Source organism: Gasterosteus aculeatus, chromosome 16, assembly GCF_964276395.1.
Source record: "Gasterosteus aculeatus chromosome 16, fGasAcu3.hap1.1, whole genome shotgun sequence".
Classification (NCBI taxonomy): domain Eukaryota; kingdom Metazoa; phylum Chordata; class Actinopteri; order Perciformes; family Gasterosteidae; genus Gasterosteus; species Gasterosteus aculeatus.
The window spans coordinates 8,327,182-8,348,428 of record NC_135704.1 but is presented as its reverse complement, the minus strand read 5'-3'; the positions used below and the strand labels follow the sequence as shown (position 1 = coordinate 8,348,428).

The 21,247-nt window shown below is 44.5% G+C and overlaps 1 protein-coding gene across 3 annotated transcripts in view; it reads left to right on the top strand.

Moving 5' to 3' along the window:
- Positions 1-21,247, top strand: part of col4a2 (collagen, type IV, alpha 2) — a 46,719-nt gene that overhangs the window by 3,792 nt on the left and 21,680 nt on the right. For all 3 annotated transcript variants that reach the window (XM_040201011.2, XM_040201007.2, XM_040201008.2), the window contains exon 4: positions 10,178-10,258. In XM_040201011.2, the coding sequence (XP_040056945.2) occupies positions 10,178-10,258 (81 nt within the window). The remainder of the gene's footprint in view (positions 1-10,177; positions 10,259-21,247) is intronic.

Sequence of the window (21,247 nt, the reverse complement as noted above, 5' to 3'; positions counted from 1 at the left end):
GACTCCCTAGTTTTTGTCCTGCTGTGAACTACAGAATCTAACAAATCCTCATATTTGACCATGGGTACCAACGAATATTTTGCTTCCTATCAATGATATTGACTGACTGCTGAATTGAGTCTCACACTCTTTATCATGAGACGTTTTTAACCGACCCTGAAGTGTATCCACGTGGAACGGTTGTCCTTTTATGCTCAAACCGTTTCTGATCCCTTCAGTCAGTTTTATTGGTCATATGTTTTGACTCCAAAGTGCTACATTACTGCTCCTTCGGGACGGTTTCATTAGAGGATCCTAATTTTTCGATTTCCTGATTTGCATTCAATGCCATGACTAAAAACATGATTTAATGCCCTTCACACCTGCACATAAACAATGCACATAAAAATGACCGTTTATCAGCGTCCGTTGGCGGAGGAAGGAAGGCTCTAGAGGCAGTAATGTTAACAGGATGTTTCCTAGAGGACCCTGTGAGGGGCTTTGATTCTCGTGTGGATGAGAATATATTTCAAGATGTGTTTGAGCACGGTGGACGGCGGGGATGATGCTGGAAGAGGATGTCTCAGCTGTGGGAGTTTGGTCTCTGGCCCTGAAAGGGAGACATTTGCGTCCACAGATTCCTACAGTACCTGGAAGCCCGGCAGCAACATCTGCTTTAGCAATCACCAGCTAAGTGGATGCTCGGGGTGAATGCTGTTTCAGCATGTGCTTATTTAGCACGGTTGCCTTTGCAGCCGCACAGCCAAACCAAATCGAATACATTACGCTGTAAAGAACCGTAAGAGAACATGCAAAACAATCAAAAAAATGATAGAATTGCAGTCAAAATTGGTTTCACAGCCAAGCATTTCTCTTGGAGATGCTTAAGCCTCCGTCTAAGTGTGGATGAGTGCTGCGTGATGGGGGTCACCCGAAGGAACGCAGACGCGTGACCGCCCCCTCAAAAGTGATTGTTTTATGGCAGAGGGAGGCGTGTGTCCGGGGCGAGGGGGGAGATGTCTGCCTGTGATAAGGACAGAAAAATGGCCGGCACGTTGCCTGCCAAAATATTGTCTGTGACACGGAGATCGCCCGACTGTAACAATCGAGGGAAGAGCCCATTGTACTGTGCTGCAGGGAGCTGCGTCTCGGATGAGAAGCCCATGTGTGGGGCTTCCCTGTCACCGGTGTGCGCAGGCATGGATGCGTGTCATTTTCCACCGAGGTGTTGCCCGCACTTTGCAGACCGACCTCGCTGACCTTCGCCACATTTTCCCTGCGTGACGCTGGTGTGGATGCACGCTTGCTCACGTGCGAATGTGGTGTCCGTTCTGCGTGTCTTTTGTTTGCTTTGGTATTGTTCTCCTCGGGAACAGCTGTTTGAAATGTGGTGGGGGCGATTATTTGATTGGTCTCCGGGGTTTGACATTGTGCGAGCGAGGGACGTCCTGGCGAGCCTGGCAGTTTGCCCCCACTGGTTAAACAAGCACACATCGATGAATACTGTTAGAAAACATAGGACTCAAAGTCCAGTGAATCCGTCCAGCGAAAGCAGGTATTGTGAGTGTGTGAGTTTCTTGCTCGTACTTGCTCCTGATCTTTGGGCTTAGCAAAGTTCAGTTTTGTGGGACACATCCTGAGTGCATTGTGTGAAGAGAAAATAGATTATCCAGAGAGGCTCTCTAAACAGGAAAAGGAAACAGGTTGGAGTGTAAACGTGTCAAGAGTTCCTTTACAAGCCGCTGGACGCCACAAATTCCAGAGTTTACTGAGTACGTGTTGCGTTCGCAATGTGAACCCATTGTTGTTCAAACTGTACTCAAAGTATCATGAAATTGAAAAGGGAACGTACGTGTGAAGCCTGGTGGCAGTCTGACCTTCTCTACTTGACTCTGTTCTGGTCTCATTCCAAATACCTCAGAGTTTTCGGAAGTTGACAAACTAAACCCCTAGACTTCTTATAAAGTATGTGCAGTATGTTTTATCTCTAAAGAGTCTAAAGAGCCGCACTATACGGTGATTCAAATGGTTCTCTGCTCATCCACACACAGAGATAAAGTGCTTAGGGTTTTCTGAAGCTTTTATACTGCAACAAGTCAGCGTCTGTCAGTCCTTTAGTTGGCATACAGATGCTTGAACTTATTATTTTGTTGTTATTTAGAATGTCATAATGTTCTGCAGGAAGACGCTTTTTCTATTGGGTTACCGTGCGGTCCTCCTCTGCAGCACCTTATGTGCGAGCAGCAATAATCAGTTCCCCTGTGTGAATGTAACGTCCTGCAGTAGAGTCACTTTTATTTGACTTGGAATGCAGTTTCGGAAATTCCTCGTGGATGTTGCCTCTGGAAAATCCCCATATATTGCATATGTCCGCTCCTGTCCTTTGCCCTTACTCCATCTAGCAGTGATTAATGTAGAGACAAAAGGGTCCCATAAGGTCTTGCCGCACGGATTCCACCCAGTCTTCCCAGGCTCCAGTCTCTCGCTGCTTCCTTTTATAGCCTAATTTCCCCCCCTGTTCTCCGTCTCCCTGTCTTCTGTCCCCCTCGCCCTCTCACCGTCCTTCTCTTAAAGGGACACTTGGCCGACGGTCTGTCCTCCCTCTCTTTTACTGTACTCTTCCCCTCTCCGCTCGTCTCCTTAATGTCTCAGCTCCCCTCTTCCCCCTCGTGTCCTCGTCCCACACGTCTCTGTCTCTCCTCAGCAGAGGTACGTCTCCTCAGTGAGCTCAGATGGAAGGATTGTGTCAGCTGTGTTTACACTAAGACCGTACATACGTACTCTCACAAAAAGACTGCTGGCTTGTTATATCACGCGTTGTTTGATTCAACAGGTGCTCACATGGTCATTTGTTTGAATTTGATTCATATTATATTCTGGTGTTTGTAGGCCCTCCACAATGTCCCAATCCCATCAAGTGGGAACGTTGCCATTCCCTGATCTCACTTTCCGGCTTTACGCATTATTTCCTCTGGACTGGAGCCAGAACCTTCATTCCCATCGCAGCTGTGGTCGAATTGATATAACTGAATTATTTCTTGTCATGGGAAAAACAAAGTTAAATGCACAATTTGTGGGAACATAACCATGACCAATAATTCTTTTCACTCTCTGTCCCGCTCCTTTATCCCTTGAGATGTGGAGGATAGCAGTGAAATGGGTTACTGGTACCCATCGATGGGTCTAACGGCCACATGGGGCTGACGTTTGTGGCTTTGAGAGAACGTTCTTGAGAAATATCGGCATGTATTCTCTAAAATGAATTTTTATCATCTAGCTCCAAAGAACCGATTTGAGTGCAGCCTCACAGAACCACCAGCATGTCTAAAGACTAAAGGCCTCTGTTTTTGCGTAATTTACATCCTCTCTGTCTCTGGACTCAGGACTTACCAAACCTATCATCCAATCACGAGTAATTAAAGCTAATATGTATATATCTATTATTTAGCAATGTGTGTCATCATTCTATCCCTATGAGGACATTGTCTACTCGTAAGTAGAAGAAAAAGAGAAAACATGACTGTTCTCAGGCGTATCAGATGTCCATGTTCTTACTGAACGGATCCTCCCATCTGGATGTGATGGATCATCTGATTAGAAGGCTAAACAGTAGGGCCTTCAACACAGCAAGTCTGACAGATTGGACAGTTAGCGCTAAAATGCCAAACAGTTCTAATCGCATCTCCGTTTAGGTCAGACTGTAGCAGGAAGCATTGATGAGAAGTGTGCCCCTCTGGGAAATGGGAGTTGAGATCCAGCGTGACCTGAGGCCAGTCAAGGAGAGGAAAGGTCCAGCTGCGTCAGGTCCCGGGCAGAAACCAGAGCCGTGTTTACACTGGAGAGCAGCCAGAGGAGCAGAGTGGGAGTGTCCACTCTGCTCCTCTCAGGTCCCTCTGCTCTACTTCATGTTCCCCTTTTAAAGCTGCGTCCTGCTCCTAGCAGACCGACCTCTGTTCCCACTCCCCACTTGGCGCCCTTTATTTTGGATTTATAGAGCCAATCATTCGGTCATTTCTGTAGATGTGTCTGATATTTTTCAAAACGTTGAGTGACTTTCTAGAATAGCTCTGCTTCAGTGTGAAGATGTGTTTATTCTCACAGCTGTTCCCATGTTAACATTCAGACATTTGAACTTCATTCATTTTCTTTTTTTTGATTGTCTGTTTGTGTGAATGTGGTTGTGGGTATTTCTCAGAGTTTGAGTCTCTGTGTGAACTCAAACAGGAAGTTGACGGTGGTACGACAGGAACATCAATTAGCTGTGAAGAAGCACTGATTCACAGAAGCTGTGGTCCAGATCCAATGTGGCCAGCAAAGCAATTTCACCATAATATGATCTGATCATTTAATTCAGGTTTTCGCACCATAGCGAGAAGCTGAAGCTGCACACAAAGCATAAACTGCGGTTTTGGGCACGCTGGCCTAAAGCCGCTTGTGTTCTGGTACTGATCGCTGAAACACCAAAACGAGCCCGGCAAAATGCTCAGCTCAAAGCTGCAAACGATTAATTGTTAACATCCCAAATGCCAACCCTTTCAAATTAGCACCAAGTACAGCTGAGAACAATCGGAATAACATTAGTATATAATGCCGACCTCTTGGTGGCGCTAGAGGAAGAGTTGTGAGCCTCAAAGTTATCGGGATTCATCCTCTGTTTTATATTTAATGTACCCTCTTGATTCAGATGTGAACTTCATGGGATCCTTTGACAAGGTCGTTTTCAGCTGGAGGAAGGGAGTATCACACGCGCGGTGCAGAATCCGTCTGTCCACTGACATTGAGATATCGGCCAGACACGCATGAAGGCTTATCACCCAGCATGTTTCCATCACGGACGTGAGTAGCACTTACAGGAACCGTTCTCGGAGCTTCCTGTTAACAGCGGCCAGGTGTTTTTCATTCAACGCGTTTGAGCTTCTCGTTATGAGCGAGAAGAAGGGCCTCTGGTAACCGGGACATGTAGTCGGACATACAGTGCATGAATATACTCGCAGACTATTAAACCTTTATTTCTTGGTGTTTGTAAATAAAACAGAATATACATGCTGTCTCAATCAGTCTCAAACATTAAAAATGATGTCAGAATCATAAGATTATGAAACTGAAATGAATGTAAACCTCGATAATACAGTAACATTCCTTTAAGTACTTTTTAGTTCCCCTTAGATACTTATTTATCTTTTTTGAAAATCAACTGGAAACTAAAGTGGACCAGCCATTCCCAGTGGAAATAATGCTTACATCATACACAGTTTTGAAGCCTGTCAATCACAAGACATCCACGTCCTGAAGCATGCCCCGTATTTATTTTGGTATCAGGGTTATATTGGTTTTCTTGAGCCTATAGCTCCTGAGACCAGACCTTACCAGTGTAAGTTCTTATGAAGTTAGATGATGCGGGCAGCAGCCTTCGGATCGGTTAATTAGACAAGTGTTTGTAGAATTGAGGGGGCATCCACCATTGATCTGTGGAGTCGGGCATTCCTGTAGGCCAAGGTCAAAGTGGAAAGGCCACAGGGACGATTCTTCATTAAGGACGAGCAACAGCCTCTGACCCACTTAATGTCGCAGGGTTCCTTGTAGATGGATTCGGTTTCTGTTGATTCAAGAAGAGCCGTAATTACCGTTATCACAGCAGCCGTATTTCAGATCTGTCCATCCTCCCAGCGTGAGTTACTGATGGCCAGCCTGCGAACCGTGTCATCACCACCCGCAGATCAAACACTCATGTTGACCTGGAATAGTCTGTGATGTCTGTTCCTCAAACACGGGGAGGGTCTGACACAAACACCGTCCCTGCTTCCCTGCGTCCTTCCATGTGTGAAACTATCTCAAAGGGGCCGTTTGTCATTTCCATCACCTGAGGTTCATGTTGATGTTGCTGACGTGATCTTTCAGTGATACAGAGGTTGACGTGTGAATGCTTGAACAACAGAGAGTAAGAAATGCTATCAGTGTGAGGAAAGCTTTTTTTTTCAGGTATTAGATAAAAAACATAGTTTCATGTGGAAAATTACAGTCAGAAACGGGGGATTTTCTGTCTCCATCTGAAATCTGTCTCTGTCTCCGTCAGTCACAACAACCCAACGCACGCATATCGTCACGCATATTTCTGAGTGACGGTTTTAGTTGGTTAATAATCTGCAGGGATCATGGGATGTTTCATTGAGTAATTTACCGGGGGAGATGTGGAATGTACAGCTGTGTGTCGACATCACGGCCCCCATCTGTCTCCTTTCTTTCTGTGTGTGTCGTATGTTTGCATTTCATTTAATAGGCGAGAGGCATCAAAGTGTATTTTCTGTGTTTCATTGAATATTTTATGTTCTCATCTGCAATAAATTAAGTAAAAACCTACATTTTGAAGATGATGTTTCTCTTGGTGGCATTTGAAAGTCTTTTCAAACATGCAGGGATTATGGGTCCATTTTGTCTAATTATTAATGAATCTAATCCTGTTTAGATTAGATTCATAGATTAGATTCCTGCTTTTGAACACCATAAATCCTCCCAGCCTCTGTAGCTGAAGGCCACATTTATACATTTCCCCATTAGTTGCATCTTGCTCTCAAGATCTGACATTGTTTTTCTGCATCTTTATTTTTGTTGGTTTGGTCTACATTCTTTCTTTTAGTCAGTTTTAGTCCTCATCCTGTTCCGCTATGTGCTGTTGTTGATGGCTGCTCTTGACATTGATAGGAAGAGTGAGGGAGTGCTTATGTCTGGGTAAACATACTGTTTACATTACATGGAAAAGACCACGGTGAGTCAGGCTGACCACAGACAATCCACAAAACCCGACCACCATCGTGTCTACACGTTTACTATCATGATGGAAATGATTACTCAATTCACCAAAAATGAAACAACAAGCAGATTCTTTACAATTTTGTTTTTAAAAACAAAAAGGATTTCTTCAAAAGCTTCGATATTGGACAGCCACCCTCAAGAGTAAAGCCAATGCTTCCTCTTAAAATACCTAGTGTGGAAGTAAATCACCAAAATAAAGTACAATCAAAACTATCAGACTTTTATCATGGCACATCTTATCATGGAACATCTCTGATTAGCTGACATCCAATTTTGGTATACAGCAAAAATCATAGAATCATAAAAAGTATAATTGAATGCCATGAAATTAGTGAACTTTATTTAGCCACAGCATCTTATGAGACATCATAGTGTAACCGGATATTGTCGGCGGTTTTCCATAATGAACTGCCAGGGAACCTTTTCCTTACCTGTGCGTTGTCATAGACTGATGGAATGACAAACTACGTAAAGGAAAATGTCTCCAACTGGTCCATTACTAACTCAAATGTTTGCTTATTAACGACAAATTAAATCTCCTGTATTTAATTAAATATATTCTTGTAATTGATAATCAATGTAGCAGGAAAAAAATACTGAGCGTGAGAAACAGAGCTGTCGATCCAGCTGGTGTTAATTCATTTTTACTGTACATCGAAGGTCATTTGTTTTCCGGCACCAGCGCGGTCGTAAAGAGCAGGGAGGCAACAAAAACAGCATTCCTCATTAAGCAAAGCATTAACCAGTGGGGCTTGACCTCCTCCAAGAACTCAAATACATGTTAGCTCATGTTAGGAAACACTGATGAAGGCAGCAGCTAGATGGTAAATCTCAAAAATATTACACACGAATGGCTTTGTAGTATGTTCACCTCCACGCACACATAGATAAGCACAGATATAACTAGCAGACATCATACATACGTCAACTCACTTGGCTCTGCTTCGACAGACTGATCCAAGTTAGATATATATCTACTAAACTTAAATAAGGGTGAGGCCTTGTGGATTTGCTGCTCCTGAACTCTACAACATCCTTATGGCAATAAACTATAATACACTCGTCAGACACGCTTCAAAATGGAGGATTTGGCCAAAGAGCATCAGACTTTGTTTTGTCTCAGGACACAACGAGTTGGCTCTGAGAGGAAGACAGACGTTTGTTGCTTGGTCTTTTTTCATAATCCATCTTCTATGGCACATTTAACTTGTCCTTTGACTTTTGTGTGTGTGGTCTGAGGGTTGTACACAGTTGCACAGGTTATTTATATTGAAAGGTGGTGTGGGTGTTTTTGTTTTTTTGTGGAAAGCATGTGAACGTTTATGCACGTGATTGCAGTTTTGAAGTGGGGCAGATGGCTGCAGCGTGTTTCCGTCCCCAATCACTGGAACTTGTTCACAGCACACAAAAGATGATCCACAGCGGCATCATGTAAACAAGAAGCAGAGAGAGATGACAAACCACAGCCGAGCAACTGACAATTTGTCATTTGTCTGACAATTCTCATGACAAAGACACATAGTAACTAACTTTTATCCTTAAAACGTCTCTGGAATACATACCACTAATGGGTCCTTAATTCAGAAAATGGGAGTCACTGCAAGATATAAGTACTCTGGACATCCATACAACCTTAAGAAAACAGCTACTGACCTGGACCAGATAAAAAGGCCACAATGTTTTTCCTTACATCCTGATTAATGAAAATACAACTGTGGTCGCTCCAAATAGTGAATGGTTTGACCATGAGAGGGGTTTTCTTTAACTTAATCAATGTTTTTTACATTTTGATATGGAGGATTGTTGATTGAGCTTTACTGCGCTGATCTAAATAAGTGCAGCAATGCAAAGCAATATCTAAGAAACTAAGATTACATTACATTACATGTCAGTTAGCTGACGCTTGCAATAAGTGCGTTCAACCATAGATCTACAGTAGGTAATCGTGATGGTCGATGGAGAAAAGGCAGTACTTTGGTATAATTGTAGGGGACAGAGAGGATGGTGTGTGTGGACAGAGTGAGCCGCTGCCAGAGCACGCAGGCTAATTTAAACACATCACTGCATGTCTTTGCTTTATCAAACAGGGTTTGAAAGGAACCGCTCACATCCACTGGTAGTTAACCAAGAAATGCCGCCTTGCGCATTCCGTGAGGGAGGGCAAGAGGGTCTTTTTGTTGTAGAGATAGGGGATCAGTAAAGGACAACGTCTCTATGGTAAAAGAAGGCCTTTGTGTCCGAGGCGGGTCTCAATGTGGCCATTGTAAGAGCCCCCGCTGGGGTCTGCTGTCACAGTGAAGAGGGAGAATTCATCCGATTCTTTCTCTGCCGTTTTTTTGCCACTTTTAAACAAGGGAGACGGGAGGGTATCGAGTGCTTCTCCATGGTATGGCTGTGGAGGTGGAGCACGTAGGCGGAGACGCGAGAGAGACGTCATAATCGGTCACATCGAGCCTCTCTGCTTTTCTTTTTTTGTTGAATCGATGCCGTATGAAATGTGTCTCTTTGTTTCTTTCTTGACTCACAGAGACATTTGGCTTCAGTCAGCTGTTTCAGCATGGATTTGAGCTGATATGTGCCTGTGGATGGATTTGAAGCATTAAGAGCTAAAGTCCGGCTCTCCTCATTGCACATTATTTTGTCTCTACAGTTTTGTCAAGGATCCTAATTGTTTTGCTTCAGTCTCTGATCAGTAAGAAATGTGGTCGCGGCACATGATCCAAAAATGAAACTCGAATGAAGATTTTGCATGTGATTTTCATTTGAAACACCACATCAACACAAAAGTCACCCAAGACACCATTCTGTCTTAATGCCGTTACCAGCTATGCCAGCCGGCTTAGCGTCGCTCCACCTCTGACCCCTGGATGGGGAAACGCCGTTTGTGTGACTGCTGTCTTTGATCAAGTCGTGTCCACTGTTGATTGTGTCACGTCGAGCACAGATCGGCCTGTGATGGTGGGTGGTTTGGTTGGCACGCAGACGTCTACAGACAAATTGTCCCCAGTCAGCGGCCGGGCTCAGACTATTTGATGAAGAGGATTTTCAAGGGACTTCTACCATGAGTCATTCGAGCCGCATACAAAACATCCTCTCTGCACACCAGACAATTATAAACAACAATCTTACGCACATAAACCACAAATGTTTCGACAAACCCGTGTGAACACAAACATAGCTGGTCACGTCACACCTACAGTACACGACATTGTGCCAGACACCCCGTGTGATGTGTCCCATCGAGAGGACAGCGAGCCACAACACAAGGACAAATAGCTGCACTGGGTTCATGTAAATTAAGTGGACAGCGAAATGTTCCAGTTTCCTAAATATGTGACCTCCAAAAGCGCAGCTCTGACTTTCATGCTGTGTTCTTTGTGTCCGACAGGGTGGGAAGAAGCACAGCGGCCCCTGTGGAGGAAGAGACTGCAGCGGAGGATGTAAATGTTTCCCAGAGAAGGGTGGCAGGGTAAGTCCCACGCTGAAAACATCCGTCTCTCTTTCTGTCCCTGTCTTCCTTCACCTCTGTGTTGATCCGATTATGCTTATGATTCAGGAGAAGAAAAACAAGGCCATGATCATGTATGGTGCTTTCAAAATTCAAAATTTAGAAAAATTATTATCAAAGCCTGTGGCGAACTTCGTCGATCTTTTTATTCTTGCAATGTCAACCGATATCATAAAAACACCAAAGCTAACATTGCGGGTATTGTTTGTGCTGCTGTAAATACCCTGAAGTGCACCAAATATTTATCAAGCAACGGCTACAAATAGACCCAAACAAAGTCGGTGTTGTTTGCAAGTAATGTTTGCTTTAAAATGAGATTGCCCAGCTGATTCATTAAATGATTTAGGCCTTTTCCGAGAACACAACCACACCTTTGTTTTGTTTAACAAATTAAGATGCAACTACCAATTCCAGTACTCTCAAAGTGTTTCCTACACTGCAGCTGCTGCGGCAGCGAGAAGAATGATGGGTTCTGACTTCAGCAGGGAAAGGATCTGGTTAGGCTTAGCAAGCGATTTTGGTAGCGGCTTAAATTGTTTGTTTGTTAAGTAATATAAGTATGAGTTACGTACAGAAATGAAATAACAAAAATAAGATGAGAAAATGAGTTTGTGTCCTCCGGGACACAGCCAGCGGTCCTCTGGGTGAAGGTCCTGCGTTTGTTTGACCCGTCCAACCAGCTTTCACGCTCATCATGCAACATCCGTCAGTCTGGCTGTCTAATCAGACACGGACGGGTTCACGCTGCAGTGAGTTGAAAGCACGGCGCAGGTTCGGAGGGGAGGGGACTGGGGACCCGTTGGTCTGGAACCCATCTAAAAACATTTGGGGCGACAAGCAGTGTTGATAAGTCTCAAAGCCTTAGAGGGACTGACACATCGTTGTTATTTATCTGATGTATTATCTTTAATACCTCAGATTAACTGCCAACAAAGCTCACAGCAGCATCATTTGTGATCACGGCCCCAAACCTTCTTTTAGCTGAATACCACTTCACAACAACGCAATGTGAACCTTTTAAATCATGTGGACGTACAAGTCTGTCATCGGCATTCAGCCACATGGAAGACGGTGCTGCTGAAATGCATTAACAGCATCATCCCCCCCAACAAGAGGAGGCCGGAGAGGGACGAGTGAATGTAGTTTGGGAGACCCGCCAGGGGGAGAAATGAAAGACAGAAAGAAGAAATAGGAACCATAGGTTTTACCGAGACTGGAGAGACAGACATAGACTAAACATATTGAGATAACACGCTTAGGGGGAGAGCCGGGGTTCGGCTGCTTCGTGCTTCCAACACGTGCTGAGCAGATCGTCAGATAGCGCTCTGATCACGGACTACGGGCTCAGCAATGCAGAGGAGTCCGGCGGTTAACGCCTCCTGCAGTTGTCAACACGTGTTTTGGAGAGATTTAATCCGTTTAGCAAATTGGTTCTTTTCAAGGTTGAAACATGCTTTCGGTAGACACAGAGAAGCCGTTTCTGACTCCAAATACGTGGCTACACACTAGACAGGACTGTGCTGTGCCTGAGGAGCAAATGAAGCAAAAAGAAAGAATGGACCCAAGTTGCATCAAGTACTTGCACCCCGTTATACCTCCTGCTTGAAGGACTAGTTTTTCAGGGCGTTTCAGGAATGATTTCTCTTTGTAAAGTGAAATGTCTTTTAAGATCCATATTTATCACATCCCGTCTGTTGCCCTGTGGTGAAGGCAACAGTGGACAGGTGAAGGCATTTAGAAAGCACATAATGCTGACCAGAATACACATTCTATTAATACAGTGAGGAAATTAGTAAGTTTCAATCATTTTGTTAATAATTTAGGTGTTTGTAACATTTGACTGAAACCACAGAGTGTTTTTGAACCCAGCGGACTCACAGTCCCTCACCTTGTACGTCTGTTTAATAATATACAGACAGTAGTTCTGAGACTTCCACAGAAGGTTTTAGTAAAAAATACTAGGAAATCTCTAAGTCAGGTGACCGTCGGTACGTTTCATTGAAAAACCTTTCAAGGCCAATGCCCATCATGTCTCTTATCTTGTTAAACAGAGCTCACCGGAAGCATAAATGTCTCAGTTCAACAGTGCTATAACATAACATAACATAACATGTGCTATAAAGACTGAAAATCTGCTCCTTCCAGTTAAGTGCAGCTCCTGTGGGAGGATCTTTAAAAAATACAGAGATGGAGAAAGGAATGGCCCAACAACCGTACCTCGGCATGCAGTGAGAACTTACAGAGCGATTTTACAGTCGGCCAGACCTTTGACCTGCACATTCTCCGTGGATACAGGAAACCCTGCAAGGAGGCAGAGAGAGGAAGTTCCACATTCCACATCTGAAGGATGCAAAAGCGCGGTGACGGGATCGGGAGACCGGCGTTCCCTTCCTCCTCCCCCGTCTCTCTCACTGTTTCTCTGCGTCATACAGATGTGAAGTAAACTATTCCAGCGACAAAGTGATAACGACAGTGAGCAGCTTTAAGCACCTTGACATTCTTTGCGCGTTGTCTATTGAAAGAGAGAAAAAGTAAAGAAGTAAAAATATACTCTTAGTCTTTCGTCCTTCACACATCTGGCCTGCTAAAAATGAACTACGAAAACATTTCTCACGCTCACTGTTTGGGCTCTTAAACCATCCGAGGAATTCTCCCCTGTTTTTTCTCTCACTCCTGATTCATCGCGAGCACATTTCAGCTGTTATGGCCTCAGAGCCATAAACCTCACTGATGCAGCTGAGAAGCTGCCGCGTTACCCAACTGATGTAAATGTTTAAGAACACAATGGAAACCAAGATGGATTCTCACAGATGTGTTCATCCCTCTGGGGTCTCAAGCTTTACGCCTCCGTCCATTCCACCCAAATCCCTTCCCAAGTCCCGCTGATGACGCTTCACTGAAAAGGTCAAACTGATGCTTTGCAGCTGTCTTGATTGGCTGAGAGCTGAGACAGCTGTGGCGATTGGGTGATGGTTGTTTGGCTGTCGACGGCTTGGTGGGGCTACTTTATGTACAATTCTTTTATCTGAGCATTATCGTCTCTGTGGCCATTATTTTTCCTTCTTTTTTCACCGCCGCTCTACTGAACATTTTCTTTTTTCTGTTTTGGGGGATTCATTTATCGGTGCTTTTTTTCCCTCAGAAGGCAGCTGTTTAAAATATAAATCAAGCATAAACACCCACTGCTCCACAACGGACAGAGAAGGTTCGCGACTGGATGGTGTAAATAGTCGAGCCTGATATTTCCCTCATGAGTTGATGGAGACCAAAACAGAGCTTAAAGGAGAGTAAATACCGGCTTTACATTCACTACGTGAAGCAGCTTTGTTTCAAATGTTGCTCCACACCTGTTGGATGGGCTGTCATTTGCAAACAACCCAAGGTTTACGCTTGCCAGAGAGCAGTTAGGGGCTGGGTGCCTTGCTCAGGGACACTTCGACATGGGACATGGAGCAGACAGGCTTCAAACCGCCAACCTTGCAGTTCCCGCGCCACCGTTGCCCCACATTACAAATTGAAAGTGCGACAATATGTAAATATTTTGTTTACAGCTAGTTGCGCTGCCCATAAGTAGCCGGCACAGATCTGTTAATGCACGTCTAAAGAAAATAAAAATAACAATGTTTTGTTTCTTAATCAAACTTATAATACGGGTAGATGAAATCCAGCGTTGTGATTGGTTGACAGTGAGTCACAGAAGGTGCATTATTGAGTGATAATGTACAGTACCTGTTCACATTGACCCGAGCGTTCCATTTTTACACGACCGTTATTTCACATTTTGTCTTTTATCTTTATCTTTATCTTGAGCTTTCACAACCGGACAGCTCAGGTGGACGTCATGAGCGATGTGAATGAATGAGATGGTGCGAGATCTTGATCACGGAGACCCGATGCTGTTTACGAGCACGTACGGGGACTATTTTTCTCTAGACTATATGCGATACACAACTATTTTGTACTGAAAGGGAGCTATTTACTTACTATTTATAATTTTGCTGGTAACCGTATTATAAAAGCAATGAGGGACTTGAGACAGAACTTTATCTTCAATAATGTAACAGTTCGATGGTTGCCGGCCCTCCGCACCTCAAACTGTTACATTATTGGGCGATAAAGTACTGCCTCAAGTACCTTATTGCTTAAATAAAGAATATAAGATGTGAGCCATGAAGGAAGGAAGGAAGGCAAACAGATGTTGCACAGAGGCACATATGAGGTTCTTTATGAATCCATGCTGGCGCTCCCGTTCTTCACCAAGTGAGATGTTGAATATATATCCAGACAGACACAGAAAGTGTGAGCGGGAGAGTGAAACAATATAGCTGATTGTTTGGTGGGAAATGAATATTTATTCCCTGGGTTTTCTGCTGTGGATGGAGAGCAGCGTCTTGGCCAGCTGACTGCAGCCTCACAACCCACTCACATGGCAGAGAGCGCAGAATATCCAGTTCCCCTCAGCGCTCGCTGTTATTGTGCACCGTTGTTGTCCCCGAGGTCGGTCATAGACGAGCAACCCTAGTATGGATAAACAAGTAAATAAGTCATGGACAAAAGTCAAGGGCGCTTTCTCCATGGAGACAGTAAAATGTGGCTGGATGGAGGAAAAGGAATCCCGATGCTGGTGTTATCAAACCCAAGAAGCCTGTGGTCTCTAAAGCTTATAAACCTTCGGCAGCATAAGAAACCAGGCAGCCTGCGTCCTCTCCAGACAACATGTTGGGCAGATCAACGCTGTCTTTTGTGCTCCGCGTCTTTCCGTCTTCACTTCTCGGAAACGGGAAGTAGAGACAGGGTTTCTTTTTAGCACACTTTGAATAGAGCAGTAGCGGCCTTCTGCGCAAGCCCACGCTCTCTCCTCGTGCCGTTCATTGGACGGAGAGATAAAGAAACAGAGGGGGGCGGGTAAGATGGTCGGGCGAACACAGACGCTGTGCGGATTGATGGATGCTGTCCGTTCCGCCATGGGAACAGCCGCCCCCAGCTGATGTAAAGCAGGAAATGACACACGTCTCAGGAAGCTGAGCACAATGCCGGTCCACTGATCTTTTTTTAATATAGCCTCTCTGTTTTTTAGGGGAACAAGATTGTCTGTGTTTTGAGCTGCGGCTATAAATGGAAGAGATCTCCTTGTTCCATGAAAACAAGTTGTCATACCTTCATTCTCACCGCGGCCGTCATGCTCTTTCACCCAACGCTCAGGGACAGGATGGCGGCACAGAGGAGCAGTGATGCCGGGTCGGAAAAGATCAAAGACTTCTACCAAAAGGGGAAGCGGCGTTCTGCCACTCTGTTTGAAGCATCATAACCTCCAAGACTTAGGGACATTTTCCAACTTCTCCAAATATCAAACCTTTTCGAAGCTCAACTGATTACATTCATGGTGAAGCAAACATTTAGCTAAAACCTTTCAGATGCATTTCCGTTGTGGTAGAAGACATGATGCGTTTTTGTCAGCCCCTCAATACAAACCTGCAATCAGGAGACGTATCCGTCCCTGCGTTCCGTCCCCCCTGACCCTGATTGCGACAGGCTCGATTAGGGAGGAACTACCGACTTAGGAGCAATTATATTTAAATTTTTTAAATGTGTGCGTGCGGGGAGGGAAGCAAAGACCTGCCGCTGCCACTGAAACTCTTGATGGGAAGATTTTTTTCTTCAGTCAGTCAGTCAAGACAGTTAAGATGTGGATGTTTCAAGACGGTTAAGAAAATTTAGTATTGGGCTTGTTAACATATCAATTAATGTTTGTTAAAACTTGTTATCAACTGTAATTGACTGAATTAATAAAAACAAATTGGGCTCATTAACACATAAAAAGTGTGTGCATTTTGAACTCACCTGTAATGGAAACAGAGCCGCTCAGTGGGACCAGTGACCGGACAGCTTGCATTTTGCCGTTGAGATGCCAAGAACATTCCAGAGTGGGCTGTCGGTCATCCTGGCTCTGGAGTTCACTGAGAGAATGTCTGCTCACATCAACAGGCCCATCATTGTTTTTGCGTGGCGTCTCATCAGAGGAAACCGAGACAAGTCTCGCAAGCGCTGACTGAATTCTGTAATGAGAGATGCGATCAGAGACTCGCAGACAGCTCGATCTTTTTAAATGAGCATTTGATTCCTGACAGCGTGGAGAAGCGCGCTACATTAAAGTTGTGCAGTTGTGATTAAAAGAGGCGGAGCTTTGCACGGAATGCTTTCATGTGCACATACAGTTGTGCTTCCAGCTGCTCTTTGCTTTGCTGAGAGTCGCTCCGCTCATAAAGAGGTCCGCCCGTCTCTTTGAAAAACGCCGTCGATATTTGATCCCAGGGAACAAAAACGCTGCAGCACGGAGCCACGACTTAGCCAGCGCTCATAGGACGGGTAGAGCAGGTCCCCGTGTTCAGCAACAACATCAGAAAAGAAAGCTTGAAGTTCTCTGTGCTGTAGCCCTCTTTCCTGAATTATGTCTTGGAGTGTCTTGGCACAGAGGGCTTCTAGGTGGATGATACAGTGCTTTCTAAAAGCCTCACCTCTGCTTTCTCCCATACCATGGATGCCATTCCTTTGCGCGTGCCTGTCATTGCTGGATATAAATATTATGTGTAGGCCATAATCCATTATATTTAAGAATTTGACACAGGCCAATTGAAAGTGGACTTTGTGTTTGTGCTAATTGAATGCAGAACGAAATGAAAAACATCACTTGAAAGGAGAACAAATTAAAAATCAGACACAAAATTGTCCTCCATTATCTATGAAGTGAACATCAGAAGTTCACATTAAATTCATGGTTTTCCGGCTTCTGCTTTTTCCATTTCTCTTTGATTTACTTTTAATTCCGTTCGGTCAAAGAAAAGTTTGACCCGCCGTCACAGACTCAGCTGTGGTCAGGCTTTAAGAGCCTATAAAAGTTGCTCACTCACATTATGAGATGATGGGTGCTGTTACAGGAACAAGAGGACTCTTGTGGGTGCAGACAAAGAAGCGACTTTATATATATATATATATACTCCTACAACACAGGGGATCACACACATATGTTTATATCCTTTATCCTTTATATTCGTCAAACCCAACGTAGCAACCGTAACTATGCAGAGCTGGCCTATCCAGTTCTGGGTTCACCCGTGATAATCAAAAGGCTCCAAATCTTGAACACGTATTCTTACACCCGTGTTGATATGTACATGATACTGTAGCATGGTGTTGTATAGCCACCAGGCACATGTTTAAGAAAACATTTACAATATTGACCTTTCCAAAAATTGGTTTGAAAGTGCAAATTTGAGTCAACTTAATTATCTAATTAAGCCATGAAAATAATGCTGCAATTGACGGGAATAATCACAAATGATAGTAGTAGTTTGATACATTTTAATTAGTGCTGTGCAACAATTACATTTTTTTTTTATCGCGATTAATTGCATGATTTATTTGTGATTAATCGCAAATTAATTAATTCAAAACTAGTGTACTGCACTCTGTTATTGATGTAAACCCTTTAAATAAGGTGGTGTTTTATAACAGCAGTAGTCCCTTTACACACAAGCAGTTTAAATATTCCTTGTAAATCACATTAAAAAATTTAAATCAAATTCATTTTATTTTGTATAGCCCAAAATCACAAATCACAAATTTGCCTCAGAGGGCTTTACAGTCTGTACACATGCGACATCCTCTGTCCAGAAACCCTCACATGGGTAAAAAAGGGAAGAAACCGTAGGCAGAACGTGAGAGGAGGGATCCCTCTCCCGGGGTGGACAGACCGCAATGGATGTCATGTGTGCAGAATGAACAATACATACAAAACCAAAGCTTTTTGTCACTGGCAAGGCTTTAAGCTTTGATCTAGTTTGTTATAGCAAAACAAGTCACAATAGTACAGGCACCTTCTGAGCAACAGTGAGTTCACATTTATCAGTGTTTTCCTTACCATTATGTTGGGGGGCGCCTCGTCCCCCACCAGCAGACAGAGAGCGCAAGTCGGAAAATGTGACGCTCTCTGTCCGCGACCTTGACGATGTCATCGGGACCTTATCCACCTCCCAGCGGGACAGACTACAGTCAGTCAGCACTCAAGTGCTCCTGCAACCTTGTGTGTATCTGGGCGGTGGTGACTGGCCTTGTGTTACTTACTTCTCTGTAGCCTGGCATGTTAGAATCAGCCGGCGCACATGACGGCCGGTTTGACAGGGGCAAACGAGATCAAGACGAGTTGACTAACCCGGCGGTGTTCTGTTTCGTGTTGTGGCTGGCAGATTGCTTCCTCCTGGGTCTCTGAACTTAAGCATGCTTTAGTCCCTATCACTATGAAACAGGACGATTACCCCGTAACAAGCCTCCCCCATTTCTGGGACTTTCTCCTAATCATTCTCCTGTTTCCGTCTAAAAGCCTCTGTGTGTCATTGAAGAACACATACACACAGTGGATGCATTCCACAGAAATCACATCTGTCCACTGTGTCCAATCACAGAAGGAAGGTTGAGTGAAAACGGTGTAAGCATCATTTGTCATGTGCACATTTGATTTGAAGACGGCAGCCATGAAGTGTTATGGTTGACTGAGGGGGTTCTCGGGGAAAAATGTAGGAAACATGTGACCAGGGTTGTGCGTCGCCACAGCAACGGCATGTGTTCTCCATCAGGCCATGTTGTGAAACATACATAGAGGCCCAGCAGCAGAGGAAATAATGTGAGTCATCTCATATTTATTCCACTTTTCATGTTATTTTCAACAGTTGTTTTTAGTGCAGTTTTGTTTTCTTCATAAATTGTGTATCTCATGACAGTTTTGTCATTTGACATTATATATGACTATAGTTTTGCCGGGGAAATATCAATTATGTGTAAAGTACACCAAGATACCTGAGAAGCCTTTCACCTTCACTTAACCATGAACATACGCACACCTCGGCCCCGATTTGTTCACACGCACCATATCTTGGATGGCTCTGGCCGGTGCCTCCCTATGTGGGAAATGCAAAAAACGTTTCCGGGCTGGCGAGATAGGACTGTGGGCCAAGACAGCAGGATTACATGAGTATCACTGACACTAATGTGACTGGCCGCAGTCCACTTTAAATCAGGGCCAAGATCCCATCTGGCTACTTCCTTATAGATTCCAGACCTTGTTTTTCCCACTGCCATTTGTAATGCTGTTTTTAAAATTGATATTCCCATAAAGCTATTTGAGACTTCAACAATTATTTTCATTATCCATTTATCTTTCGATCCTTTTTAGCCTCGCTAGAGATTTTCATTTTCGAACGACTATAAAATAAAGAAAGGCTGGATCCATGGACTCTGCTGCATTTTCACTTGATGAAAAGTTTCTGATTAATTATCTATACAACAAAAGTAGTGATTTATTTTATTAGTGAAACCTATTACAAAAGATAAAAAATATATTAAAATGATATTAAAACTTTCTCACATTTGTGTAAACTGTTACCCTCCAAGTCAATATACATACCGCCTGAAATGAAGTTCTCCTTTGTGGACGTTTTATAAACAGCTCACTGCGTCCTGGGCCGTCCACTGTAGAGAGGCGTGGAGAGGCACACAACACACAGCGTACTCTCAGACACAGGCAGACGCCCAAAACAGGCACACAGGTGGTCGGCCTCTGAGGTGAGGGAAACACCTCATTCGTGACCGGCCAGATCAAGCTCTTTCTCACACACAAACGCACGCACACACACACACACACAAGCCGCAGATGTGCTTGGACCACAGACTTCTCATTCCACTAACGTGAGGCCATAGCACAGGTGTCGGGCCCCAGATGTCCAAGTTTGTGTGTTCTCAGCCCGGGACCACCACCTCCTCCCCAGCCTCGAGTGTTCGCACACACGTACACTTGGGTCTGACCGCTGGCCTTCCCACTATGTTCCCTCGGTCGTGCCAGATTTCTGCATGCACGTGCTCGTTGACAGTGGATGCACTGATCAGCGCGACGTCTAAACACATGCATTCTAATATAAAGTGGTCCCAAGGCAGCCAAACCACTCTGTGGCGAAACGGCTAAACAGAGAGCGGGACGGATGTTTGTTTGCACGTCGTCCATTTTAACCCCTCTACTTCTCTCTCTTTACACTGGAGAAACTGTCACGCCAGCGGAGATGATGACGGTTAAATGGTGTTTTTACAAATCTGGTTGGGGGGTCTGTCTCCATGGCAACAAAGCATGTCAACTTTGTAATGGATAATCCTTCCCTGGGTACTGCTTTTGATATGTGGCTGTCACAGCTGCAGCCAGCATGGACTTCTTTCTGTCAGCATATCCTTTTAAATCCGCTATGATCCGTCGGGATCTTCAAGGACTTTCAGAAGTTTTCCTCCGACCGGGGAGTCGAGAAGCTAACCGCAAGAGATTTGAACAATTTAATAGATATCTAAACATCATCTACAGATGTTTATTTATTCGGCCTGATTCCTCCTCAGGGCATCCAGGAGGGGAACCTCTTCTTCCTCCAAGCAAAGCCCCCCAAGCTTCTCCCTTAACCCCTGATCCCCAGCTCCCGGGAGGCTGAGCCCCACTCCCCCCGGGTATTAATAGAATGGGATGCTGTTCTTGAGGAAATGAGTCCCCAAAAAATGTATTCAAGAAAAACATGAGCCAGGTCACAGAGCAGAGGGGCCAAATCCACTTAAGGGTCTGAACCTGATTGTGGGGGTCCGAGAGGAAGCAGACATATACGTGCTGTAATCCACCTCGCTGGCCTCCTGCTTCAAGCATTGTTTCCTCCATTTCTTCCTGCTCGACGTTCCTTCAATCCTAAAGCGTCTCTCTTCTTTCCTCAAGTTCCTTCATTCTCTTTTTTTTTGCTGTCGACCGAATAAAGACCTCGCTATCCACTAAACGAGTGAATGCTCAGTTCCGTAGGTTCCTCGTGCAGTGGTTGGCCATGTGTAGGTCAGTGTGAGGAGTGAGCTTCGCTCACAAGCCCCAAACACCAAACCCCT